The following is a 21810-nucleotide window of genomic DNA, read 5'->3' on the forward strand; positions in this document are numbered from 1 at the left end:
GTATGCTTGGGCTGAGCTTGATCAATACACGAGCTAAGGCTTCTCTTGGAGTTGAACTCCGAGTTATGACGTGTTTTGGGCGTTCAACTCCGGATCATGACGTTTTTCTGGCGTTTAACTCCAGACAGCAGCATGTACTTGGCGTTCAACGCCAAGTTACGTCGTCATTCTTCGAATAAAGTATGGACTATTATATATTGCTGGAAAGACCTGGATGTCTACTTTCCAACGCCGTTGAGACCGCGCCAATTGGAGTTCTGTAGCTCCAGAAAATCCATTTCGAGTGCAGGGAGGTCAGAATCCAACAGCATCAGCAGTCCTTTTGTCAGCCTTTTTCAGAGTTTTGCTCAAATCCCTCAATTTCAGCCAGAAATTACCTGAAATCACAGAAAAACACACAAACTCATAGTAAAGTCCAGAAATGTGAATTTAACATAAAAACTAATGAAAACATCCCTAAAAGTAGCTTGATCTTACTAAAAACTATCTAAAAATAATGCCAAAAAGCGTATAAATTATCCGCTCATCAACCAGCATAGAGAAGGCACATCTGGGCTTAATAACCCAAAGGTAAATTTCTTGGAGGGATGAGAGTCTGGAAAGGAAGGGCCACCCCATGCAACTAAGCTAATGGGGCTGGTCCACGGCCACCAAGGTCGTTTGGAACAACTGGAACAGGAGTTAGAACGACAACGAGAGGCAGAGCAAAATCTCAGGGAAGAGATAGAACGACAAAATGAGTTGGAAGAAAAACTCTTGAAGCTTGAATCCTCCCTCAAAAGTCGGAACTCCTGTGGCGACCGAGAAGAGTCGTCCCTGGGAGGAGAGGACCCGTTCTGTGAGGACATAATGAGGGCGAAAGTTCTAAGAAACTTCAAAAGCCCTAATATGAACCTCTATGACGGAACCACAGACCCGAATCATCATTTAAGCAATTTCAAAAGTCGGATGTATCTGGCTGATGCTTTTGATGTAACTCGCTGCAATGCTTTCCCAACCACCCTGTCGAAAGCAGCGATGAAGTGGTTCGATAGCCTCCCTCCAAGGTCGGTTACCAGCTTTGAGGACCTCTCGAGAAAATTCCTAATGCAGTTCTCCATCCAGAAGGATAAAGTAAAGCACGCACCGAGTCTCTTGAGAGTTAAGCAGGAGGTCGGGGAACCTCTACATGACTACATGGAAAGGTTCAACAAAGCGTGTTTGGAAATTCAAGACCTGCCCACAGAGGCAGTTATCATGGGGTTAGTAAATGGACTTAGAGAGGGCCCCTTCTCTCAGTCCATATCAAAAAGGCACCCCACCTCTTTGAGTGATGTACAAGAGAGAGCAGAAAAGTACATCAACATGGAAGAAAATGCCAGACTACGGGAGCCCAACTGGCGACATGGGCCTGCTCACTCAGCAAAAGAGAGAGAAAGGGAGCCCAAGAAAAAAGATGAGGTCGGTCCCGACAGGCCGAGGAGATATCACTCCTATACTCCTCTAAAAGTCTCCCTAGTGGACGTATACAGAGAAATCTGTAATACTGAAAGGTTGCCGCCTCCTAGACCCATCAAAAACAAAAAGGGAGGAAGTCGCGGCGACTACTGTGAGTACCATAAGATGTATGGCCACTCAACAAATGATTGCTACAACCTTAAAAATGTGATAGAAAGGTTGGCCAGGGAAGGCCGACTTGATAGATATCTCATGGAAAGGTCGGACAATCCTGGAAAAAGAAAGCGAGATGATGAAGACAGAAGAGACCCACCACCACAAACCTCCGAGAGACACATACATATGATCTCTGGAGGATTCGCAGGAGGGGGACTCACTAATTCATCTCGCAAAAGACACCTGAAGCGAGTTTATCAAGTCGAAAACGAATCTCCCGATCTCCTAACCATCTCGTTCACCAAAGAGGACGGGCAGGGGATCATGCCCGGGCATGACGACCTGGTGGTGATAACCATGATCTTGGCAAATGCCAACCTCCACAGGACCTTGGTGGACCAAGGGAGTTCGGCTGATATACTCTTTAAGCCCGCATTCGACAAGTTAGGGTTGGATGAAAGAGAGCTAAAAGCTTACCCGGACACTCTGTATGGGTTAGGAGACATGCCAATTAAGCCACTAGGATACATCCCCCTCCGCACGACCTTCAGAAAGGGGGAAAATTCCAAAACTCTTAGCATCGACTTTATCGTCATCGATGTCGGGTCGGCATATAACGCCCTAATCGGCTGGACTATGTTAAATCAGCTCGAAGCGGTGGTGTCAACCCCTCACCTTTGCCTGAAATTCCCAACACCTAGGGGAATAGCGACTGTATGAGGAGACCAGAAATTGGCAAGAAAATGCTACAATGAAAGCTTAAACCTCCGAGGAAAGAGCAAGGAAGTTCACACCATAGAGCTCGGGGGAATAAAAGCTAGGGAAGAGCTGCGACCGCAACTAAATGGAAGAACCGAAGAGGTTCAAATCGGAAAAGAGGAAGGAAAAAATACCAACATAGGGGCCAGCCTAGATGGAGATTTGAAACAAAGGCTGATAAAGCTACTGCGAGATAATTCTGACCTCTTCGCTTGGAAAGCTTCTGACATGCCAGGGATAGACCCTCAGCTCATGTCCCACAAGCTGTCAGTACACCCTGGATCATGACCCGTACAGCAGTGCAGACGCAAGCTCAGAACAGAACGAGCTCAGGTGGTGGAGGAGCAAGTACAAGCCCTCTTGGAAGCCGACTTCATCCGAGAGGTCAAGTACCCGGCATGGCTAGCAAATGTAGTGCTAGTAAAAAAGTAAAACGGCAAGTGGAGGATGTGCGTTGACTACACTGACCTGAACAAAGCATGCCCCAAAGACCCATATCCACTTCCCAATATTGACACCCTAGTATACGTAAGCTAAGGGTATCAGTACTTGTCATTTATGGATGCTTACTCAGGATACAACTAAATCCCGATGTATAAACCAGATGAGGAAAAAACTTCATTCATCACACCTAGAGCAAACTACTGCTATGTGGTGATGCCATTTGGATTAAAAAATGTCGGGGCCACCTATCAAAGGTTGATGAATAAAGTGTTCGCTCCCCACCTTGGGAACTTAATGGAGGTCTACGTAGATGACATGCTGGTGAAAACTAAGGAGGAAACCGACCTCTTGACAGACATCTCGCAAGTTTTCAACACCGTAAGGTCGCATGGGATGAGACTAAATCCCACAAAATGTACCTTTGCGGTGGAGGCAGAAAAATTTCTAGGGTTCATGCTAACACAAAGGGGAATCGAAGAAAACCCCGATAAGTGCAAAGCTATCCTGAAAATGAAAAGTCCGACTTGTCTGAAGGAGGTCTAACAATTAAATGGAAGGCTTGCCGCCCTTTCCAGATTCTTGGCGGGATCGGCACTAAGATCCTTTCCACTATTCTCCCTACTAAGAAAAGGATGCCAGTTCGAATAGACTCCGGAATGCGAAGAAGCTTTTCGGGAGTTCAAAAAGTTCTTGAGCCAGCCCCCAATCCTGACCCAACCCGTGGTCGGGAAAGAGCTCGTCCTATACCTGTCAGTAGCAGACAGAGCTATAGCATCAGGTCTAATACGAGAAGATGAAGTCGGGCAGCATCCTGTGTACTTTACCAGCAAAGTTCTACAAGGCCCAGAACTAAAGTATCAAAAACTTGAAAAGTTTGCATACTCCTTAGTAGTAGCCTCACGTCGATTACGGTCGTATTTCCAAGTACACACGATAAAAGTCCAAATGAACCAGCCCATGAAGCAAGTCCTTCAGAAGACGGACATTGCGGGCAGGATGGTTCAATGGGAAATAGAACTCTCCGAGTTTGACTTGAAATACGAAGCCCGAACGGCAATAAAAGCGCAATGCCTCACCGACTTCCTAGCAGAATACACGGGAGATCAAGAGAAAAAATCCACTACATGGGAGTTATATGTAGATGGGTCCTCCAATAAGGTTGGAAGCGGGGTAGGCATAATATTGGTCAGCGAAGGAGGAACACAAATCGAAGTTTCCCTCAAATTCGAGTTCCCAGCTTCCAACAATCAGGCAGAATATGAAGCCTTGATTGCAGGGTTAAAGCTAGCAGAAGAAGTCGGTGCAACCAAAGTAAGGATATTCAGCGACCCTCAGGTGGTGACCTCCCAAATAAACGGAGAGTATCAGGCCAAAGATCCCAACATGAAAAAATACTTGAACAAAACCTTGGAGTACCTTAGGCACTTTAAAGAGACCGAGGTAAAGCATATAACTCGGGACCTCAACAGCAGGGCAGACGCCCTCTCCAAGCTAGCAAGTACTAAATCAGGAGGGAACAACAGAAGCCTGATTCAAAAAACTCTCCCTGAACCCTTTGTGGACAAAACGGAGGCTGTTCAAGACGTCTTTGAAATCACCGGGTTAGACCTCGGGTGGATGAAGCCCTTAATCGAATTCCTGAAATTTGACATCCTCCCCAAAGAAGAAAAAGAGGCCAAGAAAATCCGGAGGGAAGCACAAAATTACACGCTGTTGAAAAATATCCTCTATAAAAGGGAGATATCAGCACCACTATTAAAGTGTGTCCCGACCTCAAAGACAATTGAGGTACTAGAGGAGGTGCACAATGAAATCTGCGGGAATCATCTTGGAGCAAGGTCGTTAGCTAGAAAGGTAATCTGAGCTGAATTTTACTGGCCGACCTTACAAAAAGATTCCACAAAATTTGTGAAAAAATGCCCACCATGCCAAATACATGCAAACTTCCATGTAGCCCCTCCCGAGGAACTCATTAGTATAACTTCCCCATGGCCTTTCGCAAAGTGGGAATTGGACTTGCTAGGACCATTCCCACAAGCGCCGGGGCAAGTAAAATATCTAATAGTGGGAGTGAATTACTTCACAAAGTGGATAGAAGCAGAACCATTGGCCACTATCACCGCTCAGAGAAGTCGAAAGTTCCTCTACAAGAACATCATCACCAGATATGGGGTACCCCACTCCATCACCACTGATAATGACACTCAATTCACCGACTCAACCTTCAAAAACCTGGTAGCCAGTATGAAAATCAAACATCAATTTACATCGGTGGAACATCCACAAGCAAATGGACAAGCCGAGGTAGCAAACAAGGTCATACTGGCAGGGTTGAAGAAAAGGTTATAGGACGCAAAGGGAGCCTGGGCCGAGGAACTCCTACAAGTACTTTGGGCTTATCGGACCACACCTCAGTCTGCCACAGGAGAAACACCCTTCTGACTTGCTTATGGCATAGAAGTCATGATACCGGTTGAAATCAACGAGCAAAGCCCAAGGGTGAACTTCTACGACGAGGTTGGAAACATAAAGAGACACAAAGAAGAACTTGAACTACTCCCTGAAGTTCGAGAACGAGCCCATATTAGAGAAGCAGCATTGAAACAAAGGATGACGAACAGATACAACCAAAAAGTCATTCGAAGGAGCTTCGCCCCAGACGACTTGGTTTTAATTAGAAACGACATAGGAGTCAACAAGTATGGGGAAGGAAAGCTCGCCGCTAATTAGAAGGGACCATACAAGATTAGTGAGGTCTTAGGAAAAGGTTATTACAAGGTGACCGACTTAAACGGAACCGAGCTACCTAGGTCGTGGCATGCTTGTAATATGAAAAGGTACTACAGTTAAAAGCGAACTCTACTCTCTGATGTACTCTTTTCCCAACTTCATGATTCTTTCCCAAAATAAAATGGTTTTTTTTAAGAAGGGTTTTTAACGAGGCATCACAGTAGAGGCTAAGGGGTCATAGATCGCCCAAAACCCTTAGTAGCGATAGAGTACCTTTGCAAATAAAGAAAGATCTTTTTCAAACATCTCTTATAAATTCCTTCTCGCTTTCTTTCTTTCTACGAAACGCGCCGACTTAAGCTCGACAAAGCATGAAAATCCCATGAATCGACCTAGGTGGTCATCAGGATAAAACGACGAGGTACAAGTCGGTGTAAAGAGGTTATAAAAGTCGATCGTGAATAAACTCGGAAATTAACTGACTAACAAGTCGGAAATTCTGAGAAAGAAATGCATCGCAAAAATAACCTAAGTTGTAAAAACTCAATATATCAAAAAATTGAGCATAAGAAATCCCGAAAAGAGATCAGAAAATCTATAGAAGGCACTAAAGATTGTCCCAAGCCTTCAAGGAAAATTCGAGAAAAACTTAGAAGAAGGACAACCAGCCAAGAAAAGGTTTTTCAAAACAAAAGATCAAAAAAGGGTTTTTTCGAAACCTAAAGCAGAAAAAGTATGCACACAACCAACGAAAGTAACTTAAACCCTTGTCCAAAAAAGGGTATTTCTTAAAAATATTTTGTTTACGGCCATAAAAGGCCAAGAAAGTGTCAGCGATATACCACCACAACATAAAAATGAATAGTTTAAAAAAGGGGGACCCACAGGCTGGGCCCCCTGACGTTGGGATTTTTGCTAGTAAAGAATTATTAATAATATTCGCGTTGTAGATACAGCTTCTAAACTAATAGAAATCCCTTCGTGTAAACGTTTTGGTTGTCACAAGTAACAAACCCCTTTAAAAATTGTTAACCGAGTATTTAAACATCGGATCGTCTTCTCAAGGAATTGTAGGGAGGTATGTTCTTATTATTGGCTATGAAAAAGGTAAAATTGGGGTTTTGGAAGTAAGGGGGCAGTATGTTGCACAAAAAATAATAAGAAAAATAAATAAATAACTATAAAATAAACTCTTGGTAAGGTATGGGAACTGGAAGTCCTATCCTTATCAATTGTGATGAGAATTGGATTTTAATCCCACTTAGTTAACCTTTACTAAACAAAGGAAGGTCAAGTGGACTAATTAATTTGATACCTAAAGTCCTAGTCTTTCCTTTGGAAAGGCTAGAGTTATTAGAACTCAAATTAATTAGCAACTCCCAATTTCAACCACTGCTTTATTTGACAGCTCAAGCGTCACCAATTACTCAACCAAAGCCAAAAGAGTAACAGGAAAATCCAAATTATTTATATAAATAAAAGACAGCAATCATCAATCTGAAATATCTCAAATAACATTAATTAAGAAAATCAATCTAAACATGGAACATTGAAAATAAATAAATACAAAGAACCTGGGATTGAGAGTCACTCCTAAAACTAAGAGAAGTCCTAAATCCTAATCCTAAGAGAGAGGAGAGAACCTCTCTCTCTGAAAACTACATCTAAAATAATAAAAAGAGAATTATGAATGTATTATCAGAGCCTGATTATGAATGGATGCATTCCCCCACTTTATAAATTCTAATCTGTGTTCTCTGGGCCGAAAACCGAGTCAGAAACAGCCCAAAAGTCACTTCCAGCGCTTTCTGGTGCGTACAGGTCGCGGAAAAGTGACGCGGCCGCATGGCTCACGTGGCCACGTGGGTTGCGTTCCTGTCAGGTCACGCGTCCGCGTGACTTACGCGTTCGCGTCGCCTGGCGTCAGGGCAGCTATGACAAATTATATATCAAATTGAAGCCCCGGACGTTAGCTTTCCAACGCAACTAAAACCGCGTCGTTTGGACCTCTGTAGCTAAAGTTATAGCCGTTGTGCGAAGAGGTCAGGCTGGACAGCTTAGCAATTTCTCCAACTTATTGTATTCCTTCCACTTTTGCATGCTTCCTTTCCATCCTCCAAGCCATTCCTGCCTTATAATATCTGAAAACACTTAACACACATATCAAGACATCTAATGGTAATAAGAGAGGATTAATAATAAGAAAATATAAGTCCAAAGAAACATGTTTTTAATCAAAGCACATAATTAGGAAGGCAAATGTAAAACCATGCAAATAGTATGAATAAGTGGGTAAAGAGTTGATAAAACCACTCAATTAAGCACAAGATAAATCATGAAATATGGGTTTATCAACCTCCCCACACTTAAATATTAGCATGTCCTCGTGCTAAGCTCAAGAGAAGCTATAAAGGAATGAAGAGGAATGATAGAATGTATGAACTGGATTTCACTAATTCAAATCACAAAATACAATACAAATAACTTGCAAGAAGAAGATAGCTCATGAAAGCAGGGAACATAGAATTGAACACTGAACCCTTACTGGTAGTGTATATCATTCTAACTCTCAAGTGTCTAGGGTCAATTCTCTCAATTCTCTACTAATCTTGCTTTCTATAGCTTGCTCTTCATCTAACAATCAACAAAAATTTAATGCACCAATACATAAATCAAGAGGTCTTTTAAGGGTTGTAATGGGGTTAGGGTCAAGGTAGGATTGTATTTGGCCAAGTGGACTAAAATTTGAATCCTTAATTAACATAAACTATTCCACCTAACTTAGGACAATCCATGTAATCATAATATAAAATCTGACTTCCCATTAACTATGTTTTCCACATATTCATGCATTCTAATTTCAAGTACAACTCATATGCATTGCTTTCACCACTTACTTTGGGGCATTTTGTCCCCTTTCACTTATTTTGCTCTTTTTTTTATATATTTTTTCTTTTGTTTTTATCAATGCATATGATTAATTTATTGAATGCATGAACATGTCCTAAACATTTCTTTCACATTTTCAGAAAATTCTAACATACTCACTTCTCAAACCAGATGTTTCCAAACCCACTCTTACTAAGCAACCTGAAATTTTCTTGAATATCATTCAAGAAAAGATTATTCTAAAAAAATTCATAGAATTCAAGGAACTATTCTAAGTGGTTATTCCAGTCTGGGTAATCAAGAACTTCTTATTCTCTTGGATGAAATGCTAAAGGAATACCCGGAACTACGTTCACAAAATCTTCGTACCAAAATATACAAAGAAACCATCCAATTGATCACGACGCACAACGAGGATCGTATCCATGCAATTTTGCATTTCTCACACTTAATTCATAAGCATTCTCACTAGTCTAAGCTAACCAAGGATTCAAATTAAGGACATTATTGTTTTTCGCTTAGAGTTAATGATGTGCTAAAATAAAGAACAAAGGGGTAAAATAGGCTCAAAATTGGTTTGCAATAGATAATGAAAAGGTTAAGACCATATGGGTATGTAAGCTCAGTGAAACAAGGCCTCAATCATATAAGTGTATGCATACATTAAACAATGGAAATATAGAATCAAGCAAGACAAAGATCACAATTTTAGAGAGAAAAACACACACCAAAATTAAGATATTGGTTGATAAAATGCAACCAATCACATAGGCTCAAAATCTCACTGGTTTTGTGTGTTCAAGCTTTAAACCATGTTCCAAAATAAAATTTCTTCATACAAGTTATTCAAAAAGTTTTTTTTAATTTAAATTAGTGAAATACTATAAAAAGTTTCTTAAAAAAGAAAATATTACTTCAACCAAGTGGTAAAATATGCAAAAATCAAATAAACATGCAAATGCAACAACTAATCTACAAAGAAAATTTAAACCTTGGTGTTGAGACAAGAAAGTACTAACCCATGGAGATCGGTATCGACCTCTCCACACTTAAAGATTGCACCGTCCTCGGTGCATGCTGAGATGTGCAGGTGGACGGGTTGTTCCAACTGATGCCTTTCTTCAAGGATTGTGCAGATGGACTTGTTTGTCTCCCCATGTAAACGTCTTCCGGTTCCCCTCTGGGTGGCCATCCTGAAAGAAAAAGGGAAGAAAAGTAACCCAGAAATAAAGATAAAAAAATAAATAAAGTATGGGTGGGTTAATGCTAAATGATAAGGGTCTCATTTACATGGAAGCTTCAACATGTACGTGAGAAAATAATAGAAGCCATGGCATACCAGTGGTATAAAATTTGTAACATAGGGGAGGAGAGTGGGTAATGGAAGTATCAATACAAGTTCATGCCAATGCAAATGGAGTGCAGGTATCATAAAAGATTGGCATTGGTAGATAATTAATATCATCCCACAGTGTAAAACAAGTTACCAAAATAAATTCAAGAAAAGATGCAACAGCAGAATAAGAATTTTTTTTAACACCAATGGAAAAATAAAAAAAATCAGAAAAGAAAATAAAAACAATATGCACAAAATTAAGATGCGATGAATAAGATATACAAATAGATTAAGTAAAATAAAATAAAAGATAAGAAGAATGAGAAGGGAAAGAAGTAAAGTAAGAAAGAAAGAAGAAAGAAGAAAAGATAGAAGAAATTAGGATTGGGGAAGAAAAGATAAGATATTTGGCAAATTAGGATAAGCTGTGCGGCGCAAGCGACACGGACGCGTGGGGCACGCGGTCGTGCGACTTGCGCTGTAAGTTAATCGACGCGGTCGCATCGGTCACGCGGTCGCGTGACTCAATTTATGCTACTGGCGCGAGGGCAGCCTCGCGCTCGCACAACTCTCTATTCAAAATCTTATTTTGCCAAATTTTGGGTGACGCGATCGCGTGGATGGCCATTTTTGAAAAATGACGCAGCCGCGTGGGGCATGCGTTCGCGTGGGAGGGCTTGGGCTTCTAGCACGAGTCCAGCCCAATTCCAGCACAACTTTCGGCCATGCACCTTATTGACGTCGATTTTCAGGGCACGCGGCCGCGTGGGTGACGCGATCGCGTGGGAGGCCAAAGTTCCACATGACGCGGTCGCGTGGGGTCAAATGATGCTAAAGGCACGGCTCCAGTCACGCTCTCGCGTGACTCTCTGTTCAATGCTTTTCTTCCTCGCGCACTAGTGACGCGGACGCGTCAGCGACGCTGCCGCGTCGCGTGCGTGTTTTTCCCCTTTTTTTTGAAAAATGCAGAGTGCAGTATGCAGAATGCAATGCTTAATGTGAATGCTATGCATGATTCCAGGTTCAATAAAATAAAATAAAACTCAAAAACAAACAAAACGAAATAGAATAAATTGAAAAAGAACGATCATACCATGGTGGGTTGTCTCCCACCTAGCACTTTTAGTTAAAGTCCTTAAGTTGGACATTTGAGGAGCTTCCTGTTATGGCGGCTTGTGCTTGAACTCATCCAGAAATCTCCACCAATGTTTGGAGTTCCAGTAGCCTCCGGGGTCCCAAACAAGGCACAGAAAGCCTTCAAGCAAGTTAAAGCAAGTGACAAGGCCCCAAGAGTGTTGATTTCTAGAGTGAATTCTGGGGTCCCAAATCTTGCTTTTGCACCCGTCTTCTTGTTAAGCAATACTGTTCCAGCCGGGTGGCAAACAGTCTGAATTCTCACTGAAGCAGCCAGACAACTTCCTAGACCCATTCAGTTGAGCTCTAAACTAACCTTTGCGTTTGAATGTTGAACACACAACCGAGTTGAACCTTGCAGGATAAATCTTATCTCTGACCATCTTTTTCTTACTCTTAATGCCACAGAGAGCTCTAAGTTGGCCATCCGTCTCCAGTAGCCCGTATTCAAGTGGAATTAGAAAGCTAAGGGATATGAATTTCACCCACTTGAATGTTGTGAAGGATGATGGCAACTTAGGGGGAGGTGTTTCTAATGAACGTGCAAGCTCCACTCCCTTATGCTCTTCTTCGACATCTTCCACCTCGTGGCAATATTCTTCAATATCAACCTCTTCCTCTTGGTGGATTTCTTCCAATTCAATCTCTTCTTCAGTGTTCACCAAGGGCAAAGGAGGTTGTGCTTCTTCTTCTGTAATCTCCATGTCAAGTCCAATGGGAGAGGATTCAAATGTAGATAGGAATTCATTAATGATTGAATCCATCTCTTGATTGTCTCCTTCAAAGTCTTCAACCATGATATGCTTTGGAGGTTGTACACCCTCCTCAACATCATCTTCAATCGTCTTTGAAGGATGCTCTATAACTTGACTTTCCCATGGAGGTTCAGCATCTCCTAAGTCTTCAACCACTGCCTCCTCTTCTTCTTCAATAATTCCGGCATCCTCCACTTGTTCCAATATCAAATCGTGCTGCTCACTATCCACCTGAGTGCCCAATTTCTCCTTCCTGCTACATTTTCAGTAGATTTCCCACATGAAACCATGGGGGTTCTTTGAATGTCCGAACGTCGGAAAGGCAATCGATTTCTTTCTTGATCCAGATATTTAAGTATGCAATCATATTCGTCCTCAATGATTTTCCTTCCAACTATTTCTTTACCTTTAAGCATAAAATCCTCCTTGTTGTCTTCTTTCACTAGTTCTTCAACTGCGCTGTCAACTTCAAGGGTGTCTACTACCTTCACCCTTAGTGCCTCCTCTAGCTCCTTATGAAGTATGGATTCACGAAGATGATCCCTTCTCTCTTGTTCTATGTTAATAGTATCAGTGGGATCATGTTGCTCTTGGATTGATGGATGTTGATGCTCTTCCATGGATGGTGGTGATGGGGTGGAGATATCATTCTGTGGTTGAAAAGAAAGTGCACTAGAGCTAGAGGGTTGATTGTTGAAGGTATTTGGTGGTCTGATTTGGGCGGCGAGAGCTCGTATAGTAGAGTTTAGATCACCAATTACTTTTTCCAAGGAGATTTGGGGTGGATAGGAGGGTTCATTTGTTGGAAGAAAGGGTTTATGGTAGGAAGGTGGTTCATCTTGATAATGATAAGGAGATGGTGTATATCGAGGTGGTGGTTTTGTGTATGGTTCATATGGTGGTTGGTGTGGTGAATAAGGATTAGGATCATATGGAGGTGAATGGTGGAAAGGGGCTTGTGAGTGTGGCGGTTCAAAGTTATGTTGAGAGGATGGTATATAGGCACGGGGTGGGACTTGTTCGTAGTTACAAGGTTGTCCACCATATCTTTCAGCTGGGTATGCATTGTAGAATGGTCGTTGTCCATGATATCTTGGAGGGTGTTGTTGCCTAAAGGGTTGATTAGATCCTCTTGGCTCCATCCATCCTTGATTGGTCTGACCTTGATGCATATTCCTGCTGTGGTTTCTATTTCCTTCAACAAAGTTAGAACCAAACTCAAAGCGAGAGGGGTGAGAATTCATAATAGCTATCAGAAATAAGGGGGAAAAAGGAGAAACAAATAAACAAGTAAAAGAAAAATATTTACAATAACCAATAATAAGGCACACGTTTGCAATTCCCCGGCAACGACGCCATTTTGACGTTGGGATTTTCGCTAGTAAAGAATTATTAATAATATTCGCGTTGTAGATACAGCTTTTAAACTAACAGAAATCCCTTCGTGCAAACGTTTTGGTTGTCACAAGTAACAAACCCCTTTAAAAATTGTTAACCAAGTATTTAAACATCGGATCGTCTTCTCAAGGAATTGCAGGGAGGTATGTTCTTATTATTGGCTATGAAAAAGGTAAAATTGGGGTTTTGGAAGTAAGGGGACAGTATGTTGCACAAAAAATAATAAGAAAAATAAATAAATAACTATAAAATAAACTCTTGGCAAGGTATGGGAACTGGAAGTCCTATCCTTATCAATTGTGATGAGAATTAGATTTTAATCCCACTTAGTTAACCTTTACTAAACAAAGGAAGGTCAAGTGGACTAATTAATTTGATACCTAAAGTCCTAGTCTTTCCTTTGGCTCACGCGGCCGCGCGGGTTGCGTTCCTGCCAGGTCACGCGTCCGCGTGACTCACGCGTTTGCGTCGCCTGGCGTCAGGGCAGCTATGACAAATTATATATCAAATCGAAGCCTTGGACGTTAGCTTTCCAACGCAACTGAAACCGCGTCGTTTGGACCTCTGTAGCTAAAGTTATAGCCGTTGTGCGAAGAGGTCAGGCTGGACAGCTTAGCAATTTCTCCAACTTATTGTATTCCTTCCACTTTTGCATGCTTTCTTTCCATCCTCCAAGCCATTCCTGCCTTATAATATCTGAAAACACTTAACACACATATCAAGGCATCTAATGGTAATAAGAGAGGATTAATAATAAGCAAATATAAGTCCAAATAAACATGTTTTCAATCAAAGCACATAATTAGGAAGGCAAATGTAAAACCATGCAAATAGTATGAATAAGTGGGTAAAGAGTTGATAAAAACCACTCAATTGAGCACAAGATAAACCATGAAATATGGGTTTATCACCCCCATATAGCCAAAGATAAATTTTTTAATTCGGAAGGGCGTCACCACCAAAACCCGGAAGAGTAGTTGGAGCACCACTAGAGTCAGGGAGAGAAACATCCATAGGAGTTGGAGGGGAAGTCTCAGGAGCCTTGGAAGAACTCGGAGCATCATCTGGTCGGGGAAGGGACTCTATGATTCTCTGGCCCCGAGTCTTCAAGTCGGATTCAGACACAGGTCGGGGAGGAGATACAATGGCCCCATCGATTACAACCTTATCAGGATCCAATGGTGAGAGATCCAGGTCGGGAGCAATAATCCCGACCTGCTCCTTAAAAACCTCCACGCCTCCTCGGATCCCTCGGCAATGGAGTCCTCCAGATCCGAATAAGCGTCCGGAGCTCTTACCAGATCTTTTTTGACCTCCACAAGGTCCTGGAATAAGCTTGAGTAGCTCTGCTCCACCTTCTCCCGTAGACTCTCCGCCATAGAGCATCGTCCCATCAACCTCTCCCCCTCCTTCTGGAGATTATCCCTCTCTTCTCTCAGCTTGGTGACCTCCTTCTTCAGGCTCCTCTCAGCCTCCTGATACAAAAGAATCCTTCCCTCTAGCTCTTTAACCCTCAGGGATGAACCCAAAGAGCTGAGGGAAGTCTTCTAAAAAAAAATTAAGAAACTTGGTGCACACCCCCGCCGCCCTGATACTCTTCTGAGCCAGAATAGTAAGGTGGTTTCAAAGAGAAGCATCATCCATACTTATACAAGTATAAGGATAGATATGCTCCTGGATAAATTAAGGTGCATCCACTTTGGCCTCACCTTCAAAAGGAGAGCTAGACTCTAAAGCCTTGCGCTTCTTCTTTTCTGGCTCAGGAGAAGGTCGGGAAGAAGGGGGCGGCAGAGAAGAGGCCGAGGAAGAAATAACAATAGGTCGAGCAGGGGTCCCCAAGCTGTGAGAAGAAGGGAGAGGGGAAGGACTAGCTGCCCTGGCCCCACCAACCCTGGCGCGGGATCTCGCTTTGGCCTCCTGAATCCTCTGGTAAGACTCCATCAAATTCTTCTTCGCCATCTCTGCAAAAGTCATTAGGTAAAAAAGTCAATAAAACAAATTGGAGAAAACAACTCGGAAAGTTGGAAAACCCAACAAATCAATATGACACTACCTAATTGGGCCTGCAAAAAGGTCAAAGACCCCTGGAGGAACTTCTTGGTATCCAGATAAGGGGCTCTCCCCCAAACTTCTCGGAGGAACCCAACGATTGCCGCCTCCACCTCGTCCAAATCATCCAAACTATATTTCTCACAAGGAGAGGCCTCTAACCAGTACATGAAAAAGCGAGGAGAAAAATTTTGATCTAGAAAAAAGGGGTGGTGACCCTCTACAGCTTGCACTTTGAAAAAGAAGTTTTTAAAGTCATGAAAGGATTCATCAAAAAGGGTAAAAACTCTCCGGCCTTGTATGACCCGGAAAGAAACCCATTGCTGTTTGTCATTTTGCCCACTGAAGGGCTTGGTCATGTGAAAAAGGAAAAAAAATCCTCAAAGAAGTCGGAAAATCTAGGGCATGGCTAATAAATTGATAAATTTTCAAAAAATTCCAAGAGTTGGGGTGAAGTTGGGTAGGAGCTATCCGGCAATGAGATAAAACGGCTATCTCAAAGTCAGAAAAAGGAAGAAGAATACCCAAACGGGTGAAAAAACTCTCATACATAAAAATAAAATGAGGGTCTTCCTCAGAAGCTCTTCCAAAATAAACCCGGTCTTCCAGACCCGGGGCTATCAGTTCATATCTCGACTCACCCCCATCAGAAGCACAAATTCTATGGTGCGTACGAAGGTCAGTAACATAGTCAGTATCCACAAGGGGTTCTTCCCCAAGAATAGTAACATCTACCCATCGAATGAGGGATTCTACAAAAGACATCTTTTTTCTAAAAAAGAAAAGGATCCCGAAACCTACAAAGGGAAAAAGAAAAAAGGATAAAAAATAGGGTCTCTAAAGGGCCTGGGGTTAGATCCTTGACAAAACAGAATCACTAAAGTCTACGACCAACACTCCTCTCAAATAAAAGACATGCAAATAAAAGCAGTCATAAAAGAGAAGAAGAAGAAAGAAATCTGACATTTACTTTCGAAGGGTCGAAGGTGCTACAGCAGTTAATCAAAGAAAAAGGAAGCTATCTTTTTGGAACAGAGTGTAAGTGAGAAAGTTTTCAGAAATGAAACAAGGAAAGAGAGGGAAAAGTATTTATAAGCACGTTAGGGGCATAAAGGTTAAACGACGCAACCATTTAAGAAGTTGCACCGTTACCAAGGTAACCGCCCCCACGTATGAATACTCAAACATCTAAGAGACGCGACGTTTGATTAGATGCGACTGTTGAAAGCTTTCAAAAACACGTCGGTTCTGAAAAATCACGTCGGTTCCCTATCAGGTTGGCTACGGTCCCGAGTTATAATACTCGACCCCAACTCTTAAAAGAAATTGGGCTCGAGTAGGGGCACTGTTCATACCCTGCCCCAAGCTAAGACCCAAGTCCAAATGACAGATCCAACCCACAAAGTTGGGCACCTCAGTACACCGACCTTCTCTTAAGAAGTCGGTGCTCCCCACGACCTGATCTTACGAAGTCGGAAGCAGAGATTAGCTGGCAGATAATAACTACCCATAAAATCTCTCAATCCACTTCCAAGAGCCATATCGTAACCTCCCTAAGATAAAGGGATGGTTATCCACCCTAAAAGGTGGAATTACTCCAACGGTGGTTATCGGTTCACCACTATAAATACACTGACACTCCTCAGGTATCTCTAAGTCCCAATACTCTCTAGACCTGCTCACACCCTTGCTAACTTAGGCATCGGAGTGTCTTTGCAGGTACCACCCCCCCATTCTCTCACACGTACAAGTCAGACGGAGGCCCTAAAGACGCAAACCCGCTCGAAGGATTCCTTCCCCAGACGATTGGGCCAACCCAACGAGTCTAGCCAATTAATCTCCGGTTATCCAACGTAACAGTTTGGTTATATAAATTTTTCATATTTGAAAACTAAAGTTTCATTAATTATTTAATATTAATTTTACGGTAGAACAATATTAAAACTAAATGAAAATATTTTTGTATTCGAATAGGACCTTTTAAACTTTAGGTACTAAAACAAAATTAGGCTCAAATGTAAAAGATCAATTTAGTACTTTATCCTAGATAAAAATTATAAATTAAATTTCTTCAAGTTATTTTTTATTAAAAAATATAAATATTTTAAAATTTTTATTTTTGTATTTGATGTAAAACCTATTATAAAATATTCTAAAGAGTAAATTTTCTAGTATTTTTTATTTACCATCAAAATCCAATCATAAATTTTTAAACTAATAAAAATGCTAGGGTAGTTAATTTTGTTTCATCATTAGTTATTTAAAATATGATTTTTTTAATGTTAAAATTAAACAATAAATTATAAATACAATCCTTTTTTATTTTTTCATGTCTTTCAACAAATCAAGAATGTAAACTTTTTTTCAACTGGATTAGAGAATCTAATAACAAACAGTCCAAAAGGGTCATTAAGTCAACCTTTTAGGTCCAATAAGCAATCACACACTTAAGAGGATGGTTCGGCTCATGACAGTCTAAACAACTACACTGAGCTGTCTTTCTTATATTTTTCTTTGTACTCTTTTGACATTACACATAATAGAATAGGACAAAATTTATTTTTGTCAGTGATCCATACATGATTCACCAGAATACCAATAAAGTGGATGATATACTTTAAAAATTTTAGGTAAAATATTTTATATTATTAATATATTAAAATTAATTTCTTAATTTAAAAAGTATGAAGATATTGTTTGAATTTAAAACCTTTTATCTAGAGCTTGTCACACTTACCACTAAGGCAAATGCTGTTAACAATATATTTATTTATTTTTTATTAAAATTTTTATTTTATTATATAATTTTATATATTTATTTAATTATTATTACGTTAAAAAATTTAATTGGTGATTCAATACCAATTCAATATCTAGTAATTTATCCGAGTCATTATTTGTTCAATTTTGATAAATGTTACTGAGGGGATTTTTTTTTATCAAATTTGAATAATTTTATTGTGTTTTCAAATATTTTATTGTACTTTTGATTAAGATAAATCAAAAATATTTTTTTTATAGCAATTAGATAATTAAATAAATTGTTGTGGTTCATTCTAATATGAAAATGAAATTTCATAGAGCGATAGAGTCTCTTTTTTGTTAGAAGATTTCATACAGTTGAGAGAGCACATGAACAATATTGGCAAAAGTAAAGAAGGGCTTGAAATTTGAAAAAGCCCAAATAATCCATTCAGCAGAGCAGAATGAACCCAAAAAGGAAACTTAGCCCAGTGAATTTATCACGTCCGCGTAGATGTCACGTCGTCGTTTGGTGACTCTACAGCGCGTTTAATTCTTTCATTCATTCGTTCATTTTCGTTGCTTCCTTCACAAACTATACTCGCTTTGTTGCTTCTTCAGATCTGCATTCTCTAGTTTAGTTATTAGACTTTGTTGTTTGGATCCCACTTTCACCCATTTCCGATTCCCAATTTCTCCAATTCCCACAAAATGACGAAACCACCCTCGCTGCAGCCGCTCCTCCTCCTCTTCATGTTCCTCCTTCTCTCCGCCCTTACTCCGCCGTCGAGCGCCGAGATCAAGTCCCTCACCATAAAATCCGACACCCGGCCAATGATCCTCTTCGAGAAGTTCGGGTTCACACACAGGGGCCACGTCACCATCGCCGTCTCCTCCGTCTCCGTGGCGGCGCTCTCCTCGGCCCCCCAGCCGGAATCCTCACGCCTAGGGTTCTTCCTCCTGAACGAAGAATCGCTCCTCCAAGTCCTCATCGAGATCCAGCAGAACCCTTCCTTCTGCGTTCTCGACTCTCACTACATCTTCCGCCTCTTCTCCTTCCGCGACCTATCGCCACCTCCCTCCGCCTCCTTCAACCGCTCCTACCCGGTCTCCTCGCCAAACGAATACTCTCTCTTCTTCGCCAACTGCGCCCCCGACACCTCCGTGTCCATGGACGTCCGTACAGAGGTCTACAATCTTGAATCTGACGGTTCCCGCGACTACCTCTCCGCCGGTCAGACACAGCTCCCAACACTCTTCACCTTCTTCTCCCTCACATACCTCGTCTTCCTCGGCTTCTGGATCTACACTTGTTACCACAACAAGCGCTCCGTTCACCGAATCCACCTCCTCATGGGTGGACTCCTCCTCATGAAAGCATTGAATCTGATATGCGCGGCCGTCGACAAGCATTTCATCAAGGTCTCGGGGCTCCCTCACGGCTGGGACGTGTTGTTCTACATCTTTCAGTTTATCCGTGTCGTTTTGCTCTTCACTGTTATCGTTTTGATCGGGACCGGGTGGTCGTTTTTGAAGCCGTTCTTGCAGGACAGGGAGAAGAAGGTGCTCATGATCGTGATCCCGCTTCAGGTTCTGGCGAATTTGGCCTCCGTTGTGATTGGCGAGACAGGTCCCTTCATCAAGGATTGGGTCACCTGGAACCAGGTTTTCTTGCTTGTGGATATTATTTGCTGTTGTGCAATTATTTTCCCGATTGTTTGGTCCATTAGGTCGCTTAGGGAGACTTCCAAAACTGATGGTAAGGCTGCCAGGAACCTTTCAAAGTTGACACTTTTCAGGCAGTTCTACATTGTGGTTATTGGCTACTTGTATTTCACGAGGATTGTGGTCTTTGCTTTGAGGACTATTGCTGCTTATAAGTACCAGTGGGTGAGCAATGCGGCCGAGGAGACCGCGAGCCTTGCGTTTTACATGGTGATGTTCTATATGTTTAGGCCTGTGGAGAAGAATGAGTACTTTGTGCTTGATGATGAGGAGGAAGAGGCCGCCGAAATGGCCCTTAGGGAAGAGGAATTTGAGCTTTGAATAGGGAAATTCAATTTGGCTGGCTCTTCTTTTGGTTTTGGTTTAACAGTTGACCCTCTCTATGCCACAGATTTCAGGACGTTCGGTGAAGCTCTTGTGGTTCAGCTCTGCTGGTAGTGAATGCTGTTACTCCCTTTTCTCAGTTTTCTTTTTATATTGTTACCTTTTGTTCCCAACCCCCCCGTTAGAAATTGTCCATAATGGAATACTGCTTGTATGTTTAGCTTCCTTTTTATTATTTCTTTTATAATTTTGTGTTAATGCTGCTGATGAAAATGCGGGATAGAGAAAGATTTGATCTAGTTCAATTGAAGATCAAACTATATCACTTGAGGATTTTTACTCAGTTATTGCTGAGATGTTCTTTCATTCATCATTCTTCTTTATTTGCATATTCTGCTTGAGTGTATACATTTACCAATTCATTGATTAGTTTCTTATATTATCCAAATCTTTTCATACTTGGATATTACATGATTACATAATGTTAGGTCAATTAAATGGTTTACAGTTTCTCTTTGATGAAGGTTTAAAAGACCATCGCATCTAATCATTCATACTGTTGCTGGTTGCTTACTTTTTTCATTTACATTATCTAGATCTTTTCTATGATCCAAGTTGACTTCTTTGTTGACTTAGTAGAATTCATGTATAGATCAAGTGGAGTGTACTTAAATAAAACACCTTTTTTTAGTTGCACATGAGTGGCTTATAGGCGTGACTCAGGCTCCACTTATTTACTAAATGAGCAAAGTGGTGGGCTCATGAGGTATTCTACTGATCATAGCACCCAACTATTAACATTTTCTTATTGTTTGGTTGTTCTTCTAACAGATCTGGTATACCATCTCTCTCTCTCTCCCTCTCTCTCTCTCTCAGGTGTTTGCATCTGACTAACTTTAGCCTGTCATGAAAGAGCTATAGAGGTTTTAGTTTCTCAAAATAGTCTCAGTTTGGCTTTGCACTGGCTCTTAAATTCACAATGATTCTTCAACACACACATGCACATATTGGAGATCCAACACACTCTAACAAATGGTAATTGATTAGTGCTAGTGTTTAGTTGGAGCTACTTATGAATTTAGAGGACATGAATAACAACTTTAGACATGATGTTCCATTGTTCCCACCTTTTTACTATGATAATAAATTGTGTACTGTGTCTGACCTATGCTTTCTTGTATATTTAGTTGTGAGAAAATGTTCTCTTCTAATTTGATGACATTATTGCAAGAGATTGCGAAAGAAAAAGTTTAAGAGTGGCTTTCATATGGGACTTCTAACTGTATTGGGGAGATTAAATACACGAATTCAAGGTGCTTTTAGATAAACCATTTCTGTTTTAGTGTTTCATAATATTATGAATCATTCTCTGCCAAGGAGCGAGTCAATTATGGTTGATAATGTATGTCTGACAACAGCTTGTGGTAAATGAGCGCCTTTAACTTGTAAATACTTTACCTTCTTCCTCGGAGGAAATAACTCCGACCCATTAGTTGTTTATGGTGTTAATGGGTGGCAAAGGCTGAAGGCATGGAAGGTGGTTTGTAACTGAAGGAGAGAGAATACTTTGATCTTTAGTTATATAGGGAAGAGGAGAGATATTTGGGGACTAAATACCCATTTTGGTCTCTGAGATTCACGCGATTACTCATTTTGGTCTTTGAAATTCAAAATTACCTATACTGGTCCTTCAGATTCAAGTTTAGGCACCAATGTGGTCCCTCGATTCTTTTCGGTGATGATTAGGCTAACGGAGTGCTCAGATGACACCCTTCCTACTACATTGGATGATGGGTAAATGACGTTGTTTATCCTTGGCACCCAAACAAGTCAGAAATGTTATCCTTTTGTATATAAAGGGAAAAGAAACGATGGAGACCCAAAATAAAGTATTTGTCTTCTTCTCTATCTCTACTATTCTTCGTTTCTAAC

At 41.2% G+C, this 21810-nt stretch overlaps 3 protein-coding genes across 3 annotated transcripts; all 3 read left to right on the forward strand.

The window, feature by feature from the left end:
• The first annotated feature begins 1236 nt into the window (after nucleotides 1-1236).
• Nucleotides 1237-2313, forward strand: LOC130933915 (uncharacterized). The gene has a single exon (XM_057863516.1). It carries the CDS (start codon nucleotides 1237-1239, stop codon nucleotides 2311-2313), a length of 1077 nt encoding a protein of 358 aa, XP_057719499.1.
• Nucleotides 2314-3741: 1428 nt separating this feature from the next.
• On the forward strand, nucleotides 3742-5145 carry LOC130933916 (uncharacterized). Its single transcript, XM_057863517.1, has 2 exons — nucleotides 3742-4650; nucleotides 4885-5145. Exons 1-2 carry the CDS (start codon nucleotides 3742-3744, stop codon nucleotides 5143-5145), a joined length of 1170 nt encoding a protein of 389 aa, XP_057719500.1.
• Nucleotides 5146-18400: 13255 nt separating this feature from the next.
• LOC130935226 (protein CANDIDATE G-PROTEIN COUPLED RECEPTOR 7-like) lies at nucleotides 18401-20248 on the forward strand. Its single transcript, XM_057864850.1, has one exon. It carries the CDS (start codon nucleotides 18541-18543, stop codon nucleotides 19873-19875), a length of 1335 nt encoding a protein of 444 aa, XP_057720833.1. The 5' UTR covers nucleotides 18401-18540; the 3' UTR covers nucleotides 19876-20248.
• The last annotated feature ends 1562 nt before the right edge of the window (nucleotides 20249-21810 follow it).

Source organism: Arachis stenosperma, chromosome 6 (assembly GCF_014773155.1).
Source record: "Arachis stenosperma cultivar V10309 chromosome 6, arast.V10309.gnm1.PFL2, whole genome shotgun sequence".
Taxonomy (NCBI): Eukaryota; Viridiplantae; Streptophyta; class Magnoliopsida; order Fabales; family Fabaceae; genus Arachis; species Arachis stenosperma.